This window comes from Lithobates pipiens, unplaced genomic scaffold (assembly GCF_037356315.1).
Source record: "Lithobates pipiens isolate NorthernLeopardFrog02 unplaced genomic scaffold, aLitPip1_a1.2 Scaffold_16, whole genome shotgun sequence".
NCBI lineage: Eukaryota > Metazoa > Chordata > Amphibia > Anura > Ranidae > Lithobates > Lithobates pipiens.
Window position 1 is genome coordinate 460,677,465 of NW_027507748.1, and position 19,829 is coordinate 460,697,293.

Sequence of the window (19,829 nt, forward strand, 5' to 3'; positions counted from 1 at the left end):
CGTGTCTAAGAATTTTCGTATGAATTTAGCACCATTAGTGGGCTGCAGCAACAGCCGATTTTCGTGCAGAAATAAAATTTGAGGAATCGGACATGTTGGAAATTTTTAGAAAAACAAATGATTTTCTAATCAATGATGGGAGAATCGTGCGAGAAACTTAATAAGAAAAGAAAATGTACGGAGATAAAAGAAAATGTACGGAGATAAAAGAAAATTTATGGAGAGAAAAGAAGATTCCCAGCCAAGAAAATTCTTTTCTGTAGCAATATGAGGTGAAATTAAAGGCTTGGTCGGCCGGATTTCGAAAATCAATGGTGGCGTCATCGGATCACAAAAAAAAAAACACATTTTCTGATTTTGAAAAGAAAATTCGTTCAAAATTCGACCGTGTATGGCCTGCATAAGAAGGTAAATCATTTCTCCTTAATTTTCTGCCCTTAGAAGTAATAAGCAATTAAACCATTGCTGTGTGGTGGGCCCTATTGAAAGGGTGTTTTTTTTTTTTTTTTTTTCACTTTCATGTCTTTGGGATTTAAGTCCAATGAGGTGTATGCCACCTCGTTTACAATTAGTTTTTTTGTATTTAATAGTTACATTTTTACTGAGCACCAGAAGTACAGCTATTGCTATACTCCTGGTGCTATGACAGTAGAGGTGCACTCTGCTACATAGCAGCCACATTGCTTGCCTCTCCCCTCTGTTGTACATTCACAGATTATCTTGTAAAAGTGATTAATGTAATACAAACCTTCTGTGAATGGGCAAGAAGAGAGGAGAGACAACCAGTGTTTAAAGCACTGAAATATAGCTAGACTCCCGAGATACAGTAAAAATGTAAACCATAAATAAAAGGGTTAAGTCCAAAATGTGGCAAACACCTCATTGGACTTAGCCCCTTATATGCCAGCACATTTGTAAAAGTGCTGCAATTTTTGGCGCTTATTAAATTTGAACTCTTGCATAACCAAATAGTATCTAAATACAAAATGCATGTGTATTTTCACTTGAATCTTGTGTATTTTATCCAGATATGGCAGTAATCCAGTATGAAACTTTGTGTTCATGACCAGCTTCTGCTGCTCTCTCCATGTGCATGGTTACTGGTCTGGTATCTACCCCCTTCTCTGTATTTTTTTCTGAAGGCCACATGTAGTGGGCTGCTGGGCCCCTTCCACAGCTCTGCTTTCTTCACAGATTATGTGCAGTATTGTGATGTCATTACTTCTTTTACAAGGTATTATCTGTGTTTGCAGAGGCATTTGGTACACACAAAGGACATTTGTATGCTTTGTGACTATTGAGAAATGTATTTAAATTAAATATTTTGTGCCCAGAGTACAGCTTTAACCACTTGCCAACTGACACACGTATGAATACGGCGGCAGAGTGGCTCTCCTGTGCCAGATCACGTACCTAGTACATGATCCAGCACTTCTGGGTAGGGGGCGTGCACGCGCAGCTGCGATCAGTTATAGCACATGCCGATCAGCGGGTCCCGGCCAATGGATGATTGCTGATGCCCGCTGATCGGCGAGGAGGAAGACCGGACAGAGTTCTGTGTATGTAAACAACACAGCTCTGTCCTGCCAGCGGGGATATGCTGTTTTTTGTTTCCCTGCAAAGCAGAGAATAAAAACCCAGCACATTCCTTAATAAAAGCACCTCACAATAAACACACCAAACACTGTTAGGCACATATTTAACCCTTTGATCGCCCTAGATGTTAACCCATTCCCAGCCAATGTCATTCGGACAGTGATAATTTTTTAGCACTGATCACTGTATTCATGTCACTGGTTCCCACAAAATGTCAAAAGTGCCAGTCTGCGTGCATTACGTTTTTTATTTTTTTATTTTTTTTATTGAATATGTTTTATAGCAGAAAGTAAAAAATTTGTTTTTTTTTTTTCTTTTTTTTTTTTTTAAATTGTCGTTTTTTTTGTGTATAGCGCAAAAAATAAAAACCCAGTGGTGAACAAATACCACCAAAAGGGAGATCTATTTATGGGGGAAAAAATTATGTAAATCTCATTTGTGTACTGTGTTGTATGCCTGAGCAATTGCCAGTTAAAATAACAGTGTCAAAAAGCAAAAAAGGGCCTGGTCTTAAAGGGCTGTAAAGCTTCTAGAAGTCAAGTGGTTAAAGCATATTTAAACCCAACATTTCATATTCCTGATATGTGCCTGCTGAAAGATGTTTTTGTATGAAAAAGTATCCTGTTCTCTTTGTATTGCTTCCCTTGTGCGACATCCCTGGTGTTCTGCCAGTCCCTCTGCTTTCTTTTTAAAAACTGACCACACTAAGTCGGAGAACGTACCATAGTCATACCATAGTCTATTCTGTAGCTGTACTGGGAACTCAACCTGCGCTCCTCCAATGATCAGACTTCTACTGACACCCTTCTTGCACAGCCTTTCACTGGGAAGCTCAGTGTTCTGCAGTTTCTCCTCCCACTGCTCTTATGCAGCTGAGAACAGAGAATATGTAATCACAAAAAAAGGAAAAAAAGGTATTTATAACTTTTTTTTTTTTAAATTATACACAAATGTTTTGCCAAAAAAACTTTTATTTAAAGATAGTGATCACATGAAGCCATTTATTATCACATCGTTTTTTTGGATCCGTTTTATATCATAATAACAGAAATCACCCAAATAGCCCTGATATAAAGTTTACATACCCTGGGAATGTTTGGCCTTGGTACAGACACAGAAGGTGGCACACACAGGTTAAAAGTGGCAATTAAAGGTTATTTTCTCACATTTATGGCTTTTAAAAATCAAAATTTAGTGTTTGTGTATAAATAGTCAATGAGTTTGACCTGAGTAACAAGGTAATGAAACTTTACAAAAATGGAAATGGATATAAAAAGATATCCAATGCCTTGAATATGCCAGTCAGTACTGTTTAATCACTTATTAAGAAGTGGAAAATTCAGGGCTCTTTTGATACCAAGCTAAGGTCAGGTAGACCAAGAAAGACTGCATCCACAACTGGTGAAAGAATTGCCCAGGATACAAAGAAAAACCCCACAGGTAACCTTAGGAGAAATACAGGCTGCTCTCCAAAAAGACAGCTTGGTTGTTTTTAAGGAGCACAATTCAACGATACTTGAACAAAAAAGAGCTGCATGATTGAGCTGCCAGAAGGAAGCCTTTACTATGCCAATGCCACAAAAAGCCCAATGATGCATGTCAAGGTGTTGTTGGGCATATTGTAACCAGGCTTTTTAGTGGAACTTGTACAGTAACGGCTTCGTTCTGGCAACTTGACCATGCAGCTCTTTTTTGTTCAAGTATCGTCGTATTGTGCTCCTTTAACTATTTGTCAAATGACCGTGGGCCGGTGCAGCTCCCATTCTGGGACATCGTTATATGACGGCGTCCCAGAACGGTCACCCTTACGTGCCATCTAATGTGGCCGTGCTGTGTTGCTGGGACATGGCAAGACCTCGATATCTGTAAAGAGTCGTGTCCGTGTCCAGTTATAGCCGGTCACACGTAAACACGGAGATGTCAGTAATCGGGCACGCCTCGCCTTACACTGACAGAGTGTGTGGTGAGGAGAGCCGATCAGTGGCATCTCCTCACAGGAGAGACATCTACACATGCAATTGGGGCACTGATCATCAGTGCCCTGATTACAATAGCGTCACCAGTGCCACAAATCGGTGCCCACCGTTGCCAGCAATCTGTGCCCATTAGTGATGCCAGTCTGTGCTATCAGTCCCACCCATCAATGCCCATCGGGAATGCCTATTCCTGCCGCCTATCGGTGCCATTTTAACAGTGCCCATCAGTGCCACCTATCGGTGTTCATCAGTGCCCCATATCAGTGCTCATAAGTGAGGCATATTAGTGCCTCCACATCAGTGCCCAAAAGTGCCACTTCAACAATGCCCACTAGTTCAGCCTATCAGTGCTGCCTCATCAGTGAAGGAGAAAAATACTTAATTACAAAATTTACTGACAGAAAGTAAGTAAAAGAGAATATTTTTTCACTTTTTTTTTTGGTCCATTTTTTTTTTTTTTTAGTAAAAAATAAGAGAAAATTGAGTACTGTCTGTGATACTTTTTTTATTTGCACTAACATACTGCATATAGTAAAAAATAAAAAATCCAGCAGTGATTAAATACCACCAAAAGAAAGCTCTATTTGTGCGAAGCAAATTATAAAAATTTCATCTGGGTAGAGTGTAGCATGACCATGCAATTGTCATTCAAAGTGCGACAGCGCTGAAAGCTGAAAAATCGCCTGGGCAGGAAGGGGGTGTTAGTGCCCTTTATGCAAGTGGTTAAAAAAAAATGCACCATCTTTTTTTTCCAGGGCAGCCTGTATTTCTTTTGCGGTTACTTGTGCATTTTTCTTTTTTTCCCGAACAATTCCTGTGGCAGTTGTGGCTGAAATCTTTCTTGATCTACCTGACCTTGGCTTGGTATCAAGAGATCCCCAAATTTTACACTTCTTATTAAGTGATTGAATAGTACTAACTGGCAAATTTAAAGCTTTGGATATCTCCTTTTCCATCTTTGTAAAGTTTCAATACCTTGTTACCCAGGTCTTTTGTTCTTTTCTGCTCCCCATGGCTTAGCATCTATCCTGCTTAGTGCATCCGTTTGAGAGCTAACAAACTCATTGACTATTTATACACAGACACTAATTGTGATATAAAAAGCCACAAATGTGGGAAATTAACTTTTAATAGTCATTTTAACCTGTGTGTGCCACCTTCTGTGTTTGCACCAAAACAAAACATTCCAGGGTATGTAAACATTTCATCAGGGCCACTTGGATGATTTCTGTTATGATTTTAAAAGTAGCCAAAAAACTATGTGATAATAAATGGCTTCATGTGATCGTAAAAAAAAGTTTTTTGACATTAGTCATATTTTCAGTATAAATGCCAACATTTCAAAATTTCTGCCAGGGTATGCAAACTTTTGAGCACAACTGTATATCCTTTAAAGTGTATTTAATCGCTTAACAACCACACTATAGTCGAATGATGGGTACAGTGCAGCTCGATAACTCCAGGAGGGTGTACATTGATGTCCTCCCAGAATTGTGCTCCCGCGCACCCCCTGGGTCGTGCACACGGGAATAACTGTGACCACTGGATCACAGTAAATGGCCGCTGGCAGTGGCCGTTTACTATGTGATCATTCAGTCAAATGATGGAGCAATCACTTGTAAACAAACTGCGTCATTCTTTGGTTCCTCTCTCCCTTCTCTGTACCGATCGGTGAGAGGGGAGAGATCGGTTGCAGCAGCGATGTGGGCTGGATATGTAGTGCCCACAGTGCTGCTCTGTGCCCACTGCAGCCTCATCCATCCATCCATCCATCCATCCATGCTTAGCCATCCCTCTGTCATACTCATCCATCGCCATCCCTCTGTCATACTCATCCAACCATCCATGCTCATCCATCCATACTCGGCAATTCTCATCCATCCATCCATACTCAGCCATCCACACTCAGCAATACTCCTCCATCCATACTCGGCAATACTCATCTATCCATCCATGCTTGACCATTCATACTCAGCATTACTCATCCATCCATGCTCAGCCATCCCATCCGCCCCCATCCATACTCGGGCATACCCAGCCATACTCATTCATGCTTAGTCATCCCATCCATACTCAAACATCCACATTTATGGCTCAACCATTCTCAGCCATCCCCATCCACTGTTCATCCATGCCACATCAGTTCTTATCTATGCCACTACAGTGCCTCACAAAATAGGTAGTCAAATTAGATTTGAGAAATGTATGCCCCTAGAACTCTGTATGTGGCCAGGGTGTAGAAAAGTCTCCCACATGTGCTATCATCATACTCAGCAGGAGTAGGAGAATATATTTTGGGGTGTAATTTTTGGTATGTACATGCTATGTGTTAGAAATATTGTATAAATGGACAACTTTTGTGTAAAAAAAAAAAAAAAAAGTGTTTTCCTTTTTTTTCCCCAAAAACTTGTAGAAAAAATTACATGTTCAAAGGACTCATTATGCCATTATATCTTGTGTTTTTTTTTCCAACATGGGGTAATTTTTTGGGGCCTTTCCATTGTCCTGGTGCTCCAGGTCCTTCAAAAGTGCAAGAGGTAGTCAGGAAATTAATGTAATTTCTGCTCCTAGAATGTCTGAAGGTGCTCCCTGCATGTTGGGCCTCTGTATGTGACCACGCTGTGTAAAAGTATCACCATACTCAGGAGTAGTAGCCGAATGTGTTTTGGGGTGTAATTTGTGCTATGCATATGCTGTTTGTGAGAAATAACCTGCTAATATGACAGTTGTGTGAGAAAAAATGTCAATTTCAAAAAACACACAATGCCTCGTACTAAATACCTTGGAATGCCTACTTTCCAAAAATGGGTCATTTGGGAGGTATTTTTACCTTCCTGGCTTGTTAGGGTCTCAAGAAATTAGATAGGCTGTCAGTACTTCAAGTGTGATCAATTTTCAGAGATTGGCACCATAGCTTGTGGATACAGTGTTGCATGACCGAGTAATTGCCATTCAAAATGTGAGCGCACGAAAGGCTGAAAATTGGTCTTGTTAGGAAGGGGGCTTAAAGCGGTAGTAAACCCGCATTTTTTTTTTTTTAAAACCTGCAAAGCAAAAGGCATAATGAGCTAGTATGCACCGCATACTAGCTCATTATGAAATACTTACCTTAGAACGAGGCCCCGACATCTCGCCCGATCCACGCCGAGGAAGCCGACATGCTCCCTCGGCGTCTCTTCCGGGTATCGCGGCTCCGGCGCTGTGAGTGGCCGGAGCCGCGATATCGTCACTCCCGCGCATGCGCGCGGGAGATTTAAATCCGGCCGGACGAGCGCTGCCGGATTTTCGCGGAGAGAACCCCCTTGTGCGCATGCGCCGCTGCAGTCAGCGGCGCATACCGAGGGGAATATCTCCTAAACCGTACAGGTTTAGGAGATATTTTTTTTACCTACAGGTAAGCCTTATTATAGGCTTTCCTGTAGGTAAAAGTTAAAAAAGTGGGTTTACTTCCACTTTAAGTGCCCAATGGGTAAGTGGTTAAACCCTAAAACAAATACATTTACACATTACATCCCATCGGGCCTTTGCACATGATTATACAGTGACTAACACACTTCCTGCCCCTGGTTTGCTACATTCACTCCTCCACTGTATGTATGGAGGGATCCATTGTATGCAGCCAGGCTGGACTTCAACCATTTATACCATTGTTCATCTCCATTATATGAGGGTGAGGGGCTTGGCGGTTTACAGGCAAAAGATACAATTTTTTTTGCTGTCTGTTCATCTTACAGTAAGTGACAAGGACGCTTTTGGAGTATATGTTTAGACAACTGCACCTTTTTTGTGGCACAAGCTTACTTTTTACTATAGCCAAATGTCTCCAACTATCAGGAAACATGGAAATGTTTAGACTTTTTTGTTTTTGTATGATCATTCCTTCCCGAAGAACTTTCCATAGCTGAATAGGACTGAACAAGGAAACCGTTTTTAGCTACTGGAGCTTTCAGTTACTTGTACAGTGGAACCTTGGCTAAAAATTAACGTGGTTAACGAGCGTTTTGAAAGACGAGCAACTTTTTAAATCCTGACTTGGTTTGCGAGTGTTGTCAAGCAAAACGAGCAGAATTCAAGCTAATGGGGTGTGCAGTACCGCATTTGGCCAGAGGTGTGGGGGCGCTGGTGACACTCGGAATGGTTCAGAGCCATTCGGAAATACTCTGAAATACTCCGTCCTGAGTGTTTCCGAGTTCAGCCAGACTGTCCCCAAGTATTTCTGAGGCTCTCTGGTGCCGCCCCCCCCCCCTTCTGGCCATGTGCGGTATTGCATGCAATAGAAGTCAATGCGGAACAAATTATCTTAGTTTCCACTGACTTCAGTGGGGAAACTCGCTTTGATATGCAAGCGTTTTGTATTACAAACATTCTCCTGGAACGGATTATGCTCGTAATCCAAGGTTACACTGTAGTTTGTAAATTCTGCTGTCTGTGAATCTAGTATAGGGGGTGAGAACAGCCATATTTTCTGAGGAACTTTTCTTCTCTTATCTACAAATGAAGTAGAAACATGTTTAATGACAACTTTTTGGGATATAAATTAGGTGTTGTATTTTGGGATACAGAAACTTTCAGACCCAACAAGATTTACATGTGAAAAACACAAAGGTTTCAACAGCAAAGGTAATATTTTAAAGTACAGGACACAGGTTGGATGTTTATAGACTCTGGGTTATAGGCTACTACCTTCAGGTGACTATACACTGGCAAAAGCTTTGCTGGGCACGTGTCCCCTGGGCATATTCCTATATTCCTACCCCACTCTAAAGAAGGGGGCACTATTTACAATTAGAGGAAAAGAGATTTCATCTCCAAATAAGGAAAAGTATCTTCACAGTAAGAGCTGCGAAAAAGTGGAATAGACTCCCTCCAGAGGTGGTTCTGGCCAGCTCAGTAGATTGCTTTAAAAAGACCTGGATTCTTTCCTAAATGTACATAATATAACTGAGTACTAATATTTAAAAGGTAAAGTTGATCCAGGGAAAATCCGATTGCCCTTTGGGGGGGGGGGGGGGGTCGGATCAGGAAGGAATTTTTCCCCTGCTGTAGCAAATTGGATCATGCTTTGCTGGGGTTTTTCGCCTTCATCTGGATCAACTGTGGGTAAAGGTTTGTGTATATGGGATTGTGTGGTTGTTTTGTTGGTTGAACTAGATGGACTTGTGTCTTTTTTAATTTTTTTTCCAATTTGACTAACTATGTAACTCTGCGAGTCCTCTGTTTTTTGCTAGTGTCCTGAGGTGAGGGATCACTTCTTTATGGAGACATTTCTGTTGTCTTTATTTTCCCCTTCATTTATTTGAAATTCATCAATCATTTTTTCACTGTCTTCTACCATACAATAGCAGCAGTTTATGTTATAAAAAGATTTACTATTCTAATAGACTCCTTTTACTGGTCTTAAATATTAATAGTCATATTAGTCGCTTCAGAAAAGCAAAATACGCCTTTTGGAGTGGCCCAGTCAGAGCCCAGGTCTTAACCACATAGAGATGCTGTGGAATGGCCTCAAGAGAGCTGTTCACACCAGACATTCTACAAATGTGTCTGACCTGAAGCAGTTTTGTAAAGAGGAATGGTCAAAAATTCTTTCTGAACAGATTGCGTACGGTTATTGCTGCCAAAGTTTCAACCAGCTATTAATTCCGGGTTCACTTACTTTTTCCTCAGATGCTGTGACTGTTTAAACACATAAGCTTTGGAAGGTTTAACCCCTGTCATGACCAGACCATTTTTTGCTATTCGGCGCTGCTCCACTTTAACTGGCAATTGTGTGGTCCTGCAACACTGTATGCAAATTAAATTCATATATTTTTTTCACACAAATAGAGCTTTCCTTTGGTGCTATTTGATCAACATTGTGTTTTTTTATTTTTATTTTTTTATTTTTTTTATTAAATAAACGAAAAAAGATTGAACATTAAAAAAAAAAGACCATTTTTTTTTTACTTTCTGCTATAAAACCTATCCAGTAAAAAAATGCCAAAAATCTAATTTCTTCATAAATGTAGGCCAACATGTATTTTGCTACATGTCTTTGGTAAAAAAAAAAAATCCCAATAAGTGTTCATTGGTTTGTGTGAAAATTATAGTGTCTACAAATGATGATGTGTATATATACACTGGAATTTTTTATTTTTTAATACTAGCAATGGCGGGGATCAGCAACCTATAGAGGGACCATGATTGTGTGCCAGGCACATACAGTGATCAGAGGTAATACTATACACTATCACTGTACTAATGACATTGGCTGGGAAGGAGTTAGCAGTTAGGGGCAATCAAAGAAGTAACAATGTGTAATGTGTGCTGCTTTTACCAAGCTTTGCAGGGAGAAAAAAAGCCACATCACTGGTCCGTGTACAAAGCCCTGTGTTGTTGGTAAACACAGGGCTCTGTAATGTGACTCATTAAGCTGATTAGCAGGTCCTGGCCATAAATGATCAGCCAGGACCTGCTGACGACCTGTGCTGTAATGCATCACAGCACGGATGGGGCAGTGGGCGCGCACCCCCTACCCAGAAACGCTGCCCTTCTGCAGTATATTAACATGGCGCGGTCCGCAAGCGGTTAATGAGTGTGTTCAATAAAGACATGAGCAATTCGAATTTTGGGGTGTAATCAGCTTAAGGACATTGTGACTTAGGTGAGGATCAGATCATATTTTATGGAAAATTACGTCAGAAGACAAGTTAATTCCAATGGGTGCACATACTTTTTCTTGGTACTGTATGCACAACTGCGTTAAAGTTATGGTGACAAATTTGCTATGGGAATGACACTGAGTGGCAGGTAATGTTTCAGCAGGTCATATATGGTCAGATATTCTTTAAGATATGACCAATTTTAATGCAGCTGTGTTACTGTTTTACATCTCATCTTGACACTAACAGTTCCATGTTATTTCCACTTCGTACCAATATTTCTGACAGTTACAATTGCTAGTTTGATAAAACTGTTGCGTCATTTGTTCTTGTGCTTTGTAAGGGAAAAATATCTGCATTAAATAAATTCCATATTCTTTGGTGGTGGATTAGAGAAGACTCAGATATCGAAACTTGTCACCAATGGAACAGTCTAATTGGCTAAGACTGAAATATTGGCTGAGCACTAGGATTTTCTTATCTGATTGACTGCACACTGTACGTGTAAATCCATTTTGTGGATCTGATTAGTGAAGAAAAGGAAGTCTATGTCTTGGAGTATTTATCTCATCAGCCATGACTGCACAGCTAGACTTGATATAGTGTTCAGAGAAGTCCCACCAAAGCTGAGGTTATCTTTGAAAATAGCTAATAATCGAATACCAGCATGGTACCTTAATGTCTAATAGTATGCCTTGTTACTTTTCTGTGTTTTCAGGAAATGTTTACTTCGATGTCCAGTCTGTTGGAGAAAGATATGGGAAGTTTATTGGTACCTCTTCAGATTTAAACTCTGAACCAGGTAATTTGTTAGTAGTACATAAACATATTATAGTATAGTTATTGTATTGTTCATGAAATGTGGTGGGCTACCTTGCACAGATGTGCACACTAGCTATTCCTCTTGTACCAAATTGTATTGTAACTGTAATGTCTGCCTTCATTTTGTTAAAGCAGAGTTTCACCCAAAAATGGAACTTCAGCTTTAAGTGATGATGACCCCCTGACATGCCACATTTGGCATGTCATTTTTTTGAGGGGGGTGGATACCCTCTTTTTAGAGGCACCCAGCTCCCACTTTCTCCCAGAAGGAAGATCGCCTCTTCCCCCTCCCTCCCTGCAATCTTCTGGGCCATGTCACAGGTCCCAGAAGATTGCTCGGCCATTCACAGCATGAGGCTCGTGCATGCGTAGTGCATGCCCGGCTGTGAAGGCACGGCCGGGCGCCCACGATTACAATGCCAGCAGGGCTTTGTTTGCCCGCATCACTGGACCATGGGACAGGTAAGTATCTGATTTATTAAAAGTCAGCAACTACACTTTTTTGTAGCTGCTGACTTTTAAATGGGAGGAACTTTGCTTTAAGCGCTGCGCAAACTGTTGGCGCTATATAAATTCCGTATAATAATATACAAATATTGAGCAATATATGTACAATGTTTATTTCTAAAAACCTTCCATATATCGCTTGAAAGATTCCAAAGAATGCCTTTTATGGCCAGTCTGATAAAACCTGCCTGTTTTTGGCCTGCCGGGTCAAAAAATGCAGGAGTTTTGGTGTGCTTTCACAAAGTACACCACACCTGCAAGACATAATAGAAGTTTGACTCAGTGCAGCTAACTGCAGGAAAGACACAGGTGCACTTCTTTGCACCCACGGTGCGGGTAAACTGCAGCGCCAGTGTGAAAGTAGCCTTATAGGGGGGCTCAGGACAGTGAGGGCTTATTTACAATTGCAGTTTGGGAGATTGTAAAAACCCACATTAGAGATGTGTTTTTACCAAACACCCCCAACCACTGGTGTATGTCAGGGGTCGTATTGCCGACCCCACCCTATGCTCCGGGGGGGGGGGGGGGGGGGGGTCAGTGTGTCCTCCCTATCATATTCTATTTTATACTTAGACAGGAGGGGTGGTGGAGACAGTATATACAGGAATCAATCCTCTCTATTTTCCGCCTGCAACTCCTGCAAGCCCATTCCTCCTTCTCGTCTTCCTTTCCAGGGGCATTCAGTGGCTGCAGAAGGAAAATGTTAATTATGCTAATCAAAATAAAAAAATGTGACATTCTGAACCATTTAATTTCATTGTGGTCCACGACTGGTTACCAAATCACTTTTAGTGGAAGTCCATGCTGAAACTAAAATCCCTGCATCTAGAGCCTCCCACAATCTAACACTAACCTATCTAGCCCTGTAAGGATAAAAATGTATACATACCTTTTCTAAAGCCGATCCGACCCGATCTTCAGCGGCAGAAGCTCTGCAAAGGACACAGCCGACAACGGCTGTGAAATTAATGGGAAGTGACATCACCCATAGACTTACTATGGGGCTTATGTTGTCAAATGTATCCTCTGAACCTGCCTCCACAGTGAAGCCACGGCTGACAGCTCAGCGTGGGATTGGGTCGGTTCACCTGCAGAAAGGTATGTATAGTGATTTTTTTTTTTTTTCCTTTATATGGCTAGAAAGGTTAGTGTTAGAATGCTGGTGGCTATAGATGCAGGGATTTTAGTTTTTGTCTCGACTTCCACTTTAAGTGGCCCTTGCTCTTTAAAAGGTTAAGCACCCCTGGTCTATGGCTTCTCCTAGTGAATGCATGCCATTTTAAAGGCTGCCTTACACAGGTTTACATTGACTTCATTCTCTTTATTCTGCTATAATCATAATTGGACATTATGTTAGCCAGACTTTGGTTTGTGAACATACTACATCATTTTACATTTGAAGGTATTGATCAACTGACCTTAGCTTCATCTGTTAATAAGCTGTTAAACATATTTGGTTACATTACTACTGATAATTATTTTGCATTTCTCAACTCTTATGTTGCTGACAGCTGAAAGTGACAAGAGGTATCCTAGAGATTTTGCATTATGGAAGTCTGCTAAACCCGAAGAGCCTTTCTGGGTTTCTCCATGGGGAAAAGGAAGACCTGGTTGGCACATTGAATGTTCCACAGTTGCAAGGTACATAAATGTAGAAGTTCACATCACCTGAACAAATGTGATGGGTCACCATATGGGATGGTGTTTCGTCACATATGGCGACCCATCACATTTGGCTACCCGCTGGACTGCGCATGCGTGACACCGCCATATGCGTTCTATCCCTGAGTCCAGGTTCAAGCCCCACCATTCAAGTGGACATATAGTCAGATTATAATAATGACGAGCGAAGTGAGCCCGCGATGGGCCCTGTGCTGGAACGCATATGGCGGTGTCACGCATGTGCACTCCAGCGGGTAGCAAAATGTGAAGGGTAGCCGAATGTGACGTGACACCAGTAGCAAATGCAAGACAACTTTATTTTGCCTTTTTTATTGAGTTTTCGTTTCCCATGGGTTTTTCTTCTCTTAGTAAATAGAGGAGTAGTGTACAGGGGGGAGGGTTAGTTCCTTGCTCCAGGGCTGAAAGCTATTCTATTGCATTAGGAATGTCTCAATACCTTTATTATTCTATTCATTAGAGCAATATTGATCCAATTTTTACTAGTTAGCACTTGCAGCCAGGAACTCAGGAATCTAGCAGTAATACCCAGCGGTTTACCTTTATTTGAATGACTTAACGTTTTTGCTTATAGTGGCCTGTCCAAATATAGAAAAATAGGGATGTTGCAAATAGTACCAGTAATAGCAACCAGTAACTGGAGACCTTGATCCAGGTATTTTGTCAGCAGTAAATATTACATGAATACATTGATGATATGCAGTGTCATTTGAAAATAACAAAATGCAGTAAACTGGTTGCTCTATCTTGAACACATGTAAACACAATTTGAACAAATCTTGAGTTATGTAAGTAGAAACGTATTGCATCTAGACCATTTTATGGTAAATACAATGTTTTTTTTTGGGCAGTCTGATGAAAACTGCTATCCTTGTTTTATGTGTAAGGCGCAGAAGAGGACATTTGGAATCAATATGTAAATATATTGAGGGCCTGAATACGTGTGAAAACAATTATTTGCACATGCAGTGCTGGAGCACAGTGCACAGTAGAAGAAGAGTACCTGTATAGTTTTACCATGCCTTTAAATGCAAGCAATCATAAGCTATTGATGACCATTTGGCTTCTAAAATAGCTGTAAAATCTCTTTTAGGTATTGTACAGTGAAGTATACTTGTTTATGGCGGTACTTTATTTTTCCCTTACAGTTCTGTGTTTGGGAAACAGCTTGACATTCACACCGGTGGGATTGATCTAGCCTTTCCTCATCATGAAAATGAGATTGCTCAGTGTGAGGCCTATCACCAGTGTGAACGGTGGGGAAACTATTTTCTTCATAGTGGTATGTATCCTGACAGAATAAGTACAAGATAAATGTTTGTGTTCATTCTCAAAGTGGCCTCACTATGGAATGCAGTGGGGCATGATCTACAGTGCCTTGCAAAAGTATTCAACCCCCTTGGCTTTTTACCTATTTTGTTACATTACAGCCTTTAGTTCAGTGTGTTTTTTTTTCTCAATCTGAATTATATGTAATGGATCAGAATACAATAGTACAAAAATATAAAAATATAAAAAATGTAAAAAAAATAGTACAAAAAATAGTACAATAATACAAAAAGTTGGTGAAGTAAAATTCGAAAAATATATACATAAAACTGTTTTTCAGAAATAAAAAACTGATAATTGGCATGTGCGTATGTATTCACCCCTTTTGTTATGAAGCCCATAAAAAGCTCTGGTGCAACCAATTGTATATAACCTATGTTTGGGGATTGCGCTCCCTATTTGCGAATTACCCAAAATTTCTAAAGTGCATGTACTATATATAAAAATGTGAAAATATATATCTACCCAGAAAAAATAAATAAAAATATATAATATATATATATATATATATATATATATATATATATATATATATATATATATATATATTATAACCACCCAATGTATTCCCATCTACCATTTCATATTCACAACATATAATCCTCGAGGTGTAATATTATTCCCCCTAAGGACCCCTCCAAACAATCACAATCCAATATTGTATTGAAAAATACAAAATTAACAAAAACAATACAGCATAAATTAGCAATGGAAAAAAATGTGTAACAAATTAAATAATAGTCGTTGTATGCAATGGTTCTTAAAACCAAATCCCCCCACTTCAATCTGAATCCAATTCACCCTCTGATTAGTATTTCACTTTTATATTTTCTCCTAAGGCCTTTTGTTCTCATATATCGCTGGAAAAGCCAAATCGTGCCACCACCACCTTGTAGAATGGCCACTCACCAAACTTCACCATTATAAAGGGCCTTCGGTTCATTCAGTGGATAACCACTCCTTAAAGCGGGAGTCCACCGGGACTCCGCGTTTTTTTTTTTTTTTTTTTTTTTTTTTTTTTTTTTTAAAGCGAGCAGCTACAAATACTGCAGCTGCTGACTTTTAAATAGTGACACTTACCTGTCCAGCGCGCCCGCGATGTCGGCACACGAAGCCGATCGCTCGCTCGGCTGCCGGGTCCCGCCGCCATCTTGGGTATGGGAATCAGGAAATGGAGCCTTTCGGCTTCATTTCCCGGTTCCCTACTGCGCATGCGCGAGCCGCGCGGCGCAATCCGGACGGTCCCCGCTGCCTCTGGGAGCTGTGTGTTTCCCAGCAGGCAGCGGGGCACTTGCTGAAGGGGGCGGGCGCTTGCGGAACGGGGCATAACGTACGCCCCGTTCCGCAGAGAGCTAGCCCGGAAGTGGGTGCAGTTACCTGGATTATCCAGGTAACTGCACCCCCCTCCCCCCTGAAAGGTGCCGATTGTGGCGCCGGAGGGGGGGGGGGATTCCGATGAGCGGAGGTCCATTTTAGGGTGGACCTCCGCTTTAAGTTAATTTAAAACATACACCCGCGGTCTGTCTATATACAAAAGGGGAAAAAGACATAGTAAAACATATTAAATATTATTTGTCTGAAATAAAACAATTCAAATCAAAGTCAATGTTCAGTCCTCCAGGGGTAAGAACTTGGGTCCCGTGAATCCAGAAGGATTCACGTTGACTCAGTGCACAAATAAAATTACCCCTTCTCCATTGCTTCTTGACCTGTTCCAAACCCCAACATTTTAAACATCGGGGATGCCTATTATGAAAATATCTAAAATGCTTAGACACATTATAGGACCGTAAACCCCTTTTAATGTTAACGTGCTCGGCGATGCGGACGCTAAGGGGCCTAGAGGCTCTCCCTATATATTGCAGCCCACAATCGCACTCGAGCGCATACACCACACCAGTAGTGTTACAAGTTATGAGGTTTTCAATTGGGTAGGTTCTGCCTGTGGTGGGGGCAGTAAAATCCTTCCGTCTTTTAATATTATGTTTGCACTGCTTACACAGGGGATCATTCAGGGGCCGTAATTTCAACTGTCCCGCCCATAGAAATTCCTACCTGGGTAATTACAATCAACAAGGTAGAGTGAATGAGTATCCTAAGGGTAATGACCAATGTTTTGATCAAGCTTCTGTACCCATTCAGAATCATTTTTCACCACTCATTTAGGATGATATGACTCAAGGAGAAGGTTTTTTAGGTCCACGCCAGTTACATTGGCAAGATCCGTGGGGACAAACGCCCACAAACAACAAACGGGGGCAAAAGAAGGTTAAGAGAGGAAGAAGAGCAGGGAGAAGAATTCAAAAGACTGTGATAGGTACTGGGATTTATAATATTAGTGGTACAGATCTTACGGAAGATGAACTTGGGCTCCTTGATAAGGGTCTTAAGTTTGCTCCTATCTGGAATTTTAATACATTTCAGACATATATCAGTCTACAAAAGTTTGTTTGCTCTTTAAATATCAAACGATATTTTTTATCTAAACCTGGGGAACCTCCCCTGGCTTCTGTACATGCTGTATCCGGGGGGCGTTACCATTCTAATTTAGCTAACAAGTCAGTTTTTAACCCACGGAAAAAATGACCACAGGCACGTTGAGGTTTTCAAAAACATGGTTACTAGTGATTTGGAATCCATGAAAATTAAGAAAGTAAGGGATCCTCAGTATCTCAAAGCTGGTATTGCAACTTTGGAAAGGAATAAAAATGTGGTGGTCCATCCCGCAGACAAGGGGGCTGCCTTGTTGCCATGAGTATATCACCGATGGATTATTTATTATTATATTCCATACATTGCCTTCTATATAGATGCGCTGTATCCCTGTCCCCATAAGAGAGGCTGTTGTTTGTGTCACGGAGGTCTGGCCGGCTTCCGTTTCCAGTCGCAGCCACCGCTGTGTACAATGCTCTCCGTGGCAACTGGACAAGTACTTAGCCGCATCGGGTGACGCCTACAGCTCCACCCACCGCTGACGAAGTCCCTGTAGGACGTAACGTGCGTACGGGGGGAGGAGCTGTTCTGCGGATGTCACCCGCTGTCTGTCTTTCACATTTTACAAATGCTACAGTGTCATCTTGTGGCTATTTGTATGTTTAATTCGCTACTTTTGATTGATTATTTTTATGGAACTGAGTACTTTCATTGAACTGAGAATTTTTTGGTGAAGGTTTTATTTAATAAACAATCGTTTATCAGCTACACTTAGATCATTTCTTTCATATATATTTTTTGCCGGGAGCTGAATCATTTTAGTGACCTGTGTGTTTGCATCCAACTGGTCGGATTTACGGTACTTGATATATAAAAATCCATATGCACAGCCTACATACTTGATCATCCGAGATTATCAATGCCTGTGATACTGCTGGAGATGTATACCTGATGCCAGCCTGCCTATGCTTTGACTTGGTGCTGCTCGGTTGGTCCATCCCTCATACGCCTTTTTGACCATTTGATTACTCAGTGGTCCAACCTATTTGGTAAGAGTATATTTTATTGGTGGAAGGCTATATCACTTTGATAAGAAGATCGCCTTCATCATGTGGTTGCGTCATCTTGTCTTTCTGCATTACCGATTAACCATTTGATATATGGACATTTGTTTATTTTGCACTGCACCATTTTACTTTACATTATATTGTTGGGGTGTTGTGATTTGCTCCTTTAGGTGTTCAGCTTGCAAGTATCTGTTGATTCTTATGTGTGTGTGCTGATTCGTTTTTTTACGTTTTATATGTTTTATAGAAAAAAGTCAAAAAATATAGTTTTTTTTCAAATTTTTTGGTGTTTCTATAGCGTAAAAAATAAAAAACGCAGAAGTGAGCAAATACCACCAAAAGAAAGCTCTATTTGTGGAGAAAAAAGGACATACATTTTGTTTGGGTACAACATCGCACAACCATGCAATTGTCAGTTAAATTAACGCAGTGCCGTATTGCAAAAAATAGCCTGGTCATGAAGTGGGTAAATCCTTCTGGGGCTGAAGGTTAATCTCATAGGAAATATGTGGAGGGAGCTTAAGGTTCGAAAACCTTAGTGACTTGGAGAGGATCTGCAAAGAGGAGTGGGACAAAATCCCTCCTGAGATGTGTGCAAACCTGGTGACCAACTACAAGAAATGCCTGTCCTCTGTGATTGCCAACAAGGGTTTTGCCACCAAGTACTAAGTCATGTTTTGCAAAGGGGTCAAATACATATTTCATGTAAAAAAAATTTTGAAATGCGTTTTTCTGGATATTTTTGTTGTTGTTCTGTCTCTCACTGTTAAACTAAACCTACCATTAAAATTATACACTGATCATTTCTTTTTCAGTGGGCAAACGTACAAAATCAGCAGGGGATTAAATACTGTTTTTCTCCGAAAATAAGACCTACTGCAATTTTTGGGAAGGGCTGCAATATAAGCCCTAACCTGAAAATAAGCCCTAGTGTAGAGTGCTTGTGTATATAGTGTATATACTACTCCATTGTAGTAGTGTATAGTGTAGACTGTGTGTGTCAGTTGTGCCAATTACCTTCGGAATACAGCTACTCTGCGATCAGCTGATCTCCTGCTCCTCTCAGCTGTCAGCGGGGGGAGGATCTCGGCCCCCCTCCCTGTGCAAATCTCTGGCGGGCTAAGGAAGTGGCAGGATACACTCAGCTTATCTCCCCCTCTCTGAGATGTTGGGGGATGGGTCTCGGCTCCCCTCGCTGTGCATAGCTCTGGCGGGCTAAGGAAGTGGCAGGATGCACTCTGCTTATCTCCCCCTCTCCAAGATGTCAGCAGGCGGGATCTCAGCCCCCCCTCCCTGTGCAGAGCTTCAGCGGGCTAAGGAAGTGGCAGGCTGCCCTTAGCTAATCGTTCCCTCTCCAAGATGTCAGCAGGGGATCTCGGGGGGGGGGGGGGGGGGGGGGGGGTCCTTCCTCTGCAGACCTCCAGCATGTCACAGGCGATATAAGAAGGTATGTGGCACTACATCTCCGCATGCAGCAATTTTGCATTGTGTGATAGCAACATTCTAAAAGAACTTTTACAGTGGCAAGGAATGGTAATGCATTTCGAAGCTACAGCTTCTTCATCAGACCATCTGTAGTTTCCTTGCCACTGTGAATAATCACATTTCCTGTTCCTGTGAAGTCACGACCAGCTGCTTCTTGTTTCCTGCCTCCTGGTTCCCAGCATTCTCTGGATCCCTGTAAGATCACACCAGTGCCCCAGGCTGCAAAGGGAAGACTTTTATGAGACTCCAGGACTAGCGATTTTCACCACATACTGAACTCATCTAATTTAACC

At 41.2% G+C, this 19,829-nt stretch overlaps 1 protein-coding gene across 1 annotated transcript in view; it reads left to right on the plus strand.

The window, feature by feature from the left end:
• Positions 1-19,829, plus strand: part of CARS2 (cysteinyl-tRNA synthetase 2, mitochondrial) — a 127,923-nt gene that overhangs the window by 77,401 nt on the left and 30,693 nt on the right. The window contains exons 6-8 of the mRNA XM_077482888.1: positions 10,932-11,015; positions 13,054-13,183; positions 14,371-14,504. Of these exons, the coding sequence (XP_077339014.1) occupies positions 10,932-11,015; positions 13,054-13,183; positions 14,371-14,504 (348 nt within the window). The remainder of the gene's footprint in view (positions 1-10,931; positions 11,016-13,053; positions 13,184-14,370; positions 14,505-19,829) is intronic.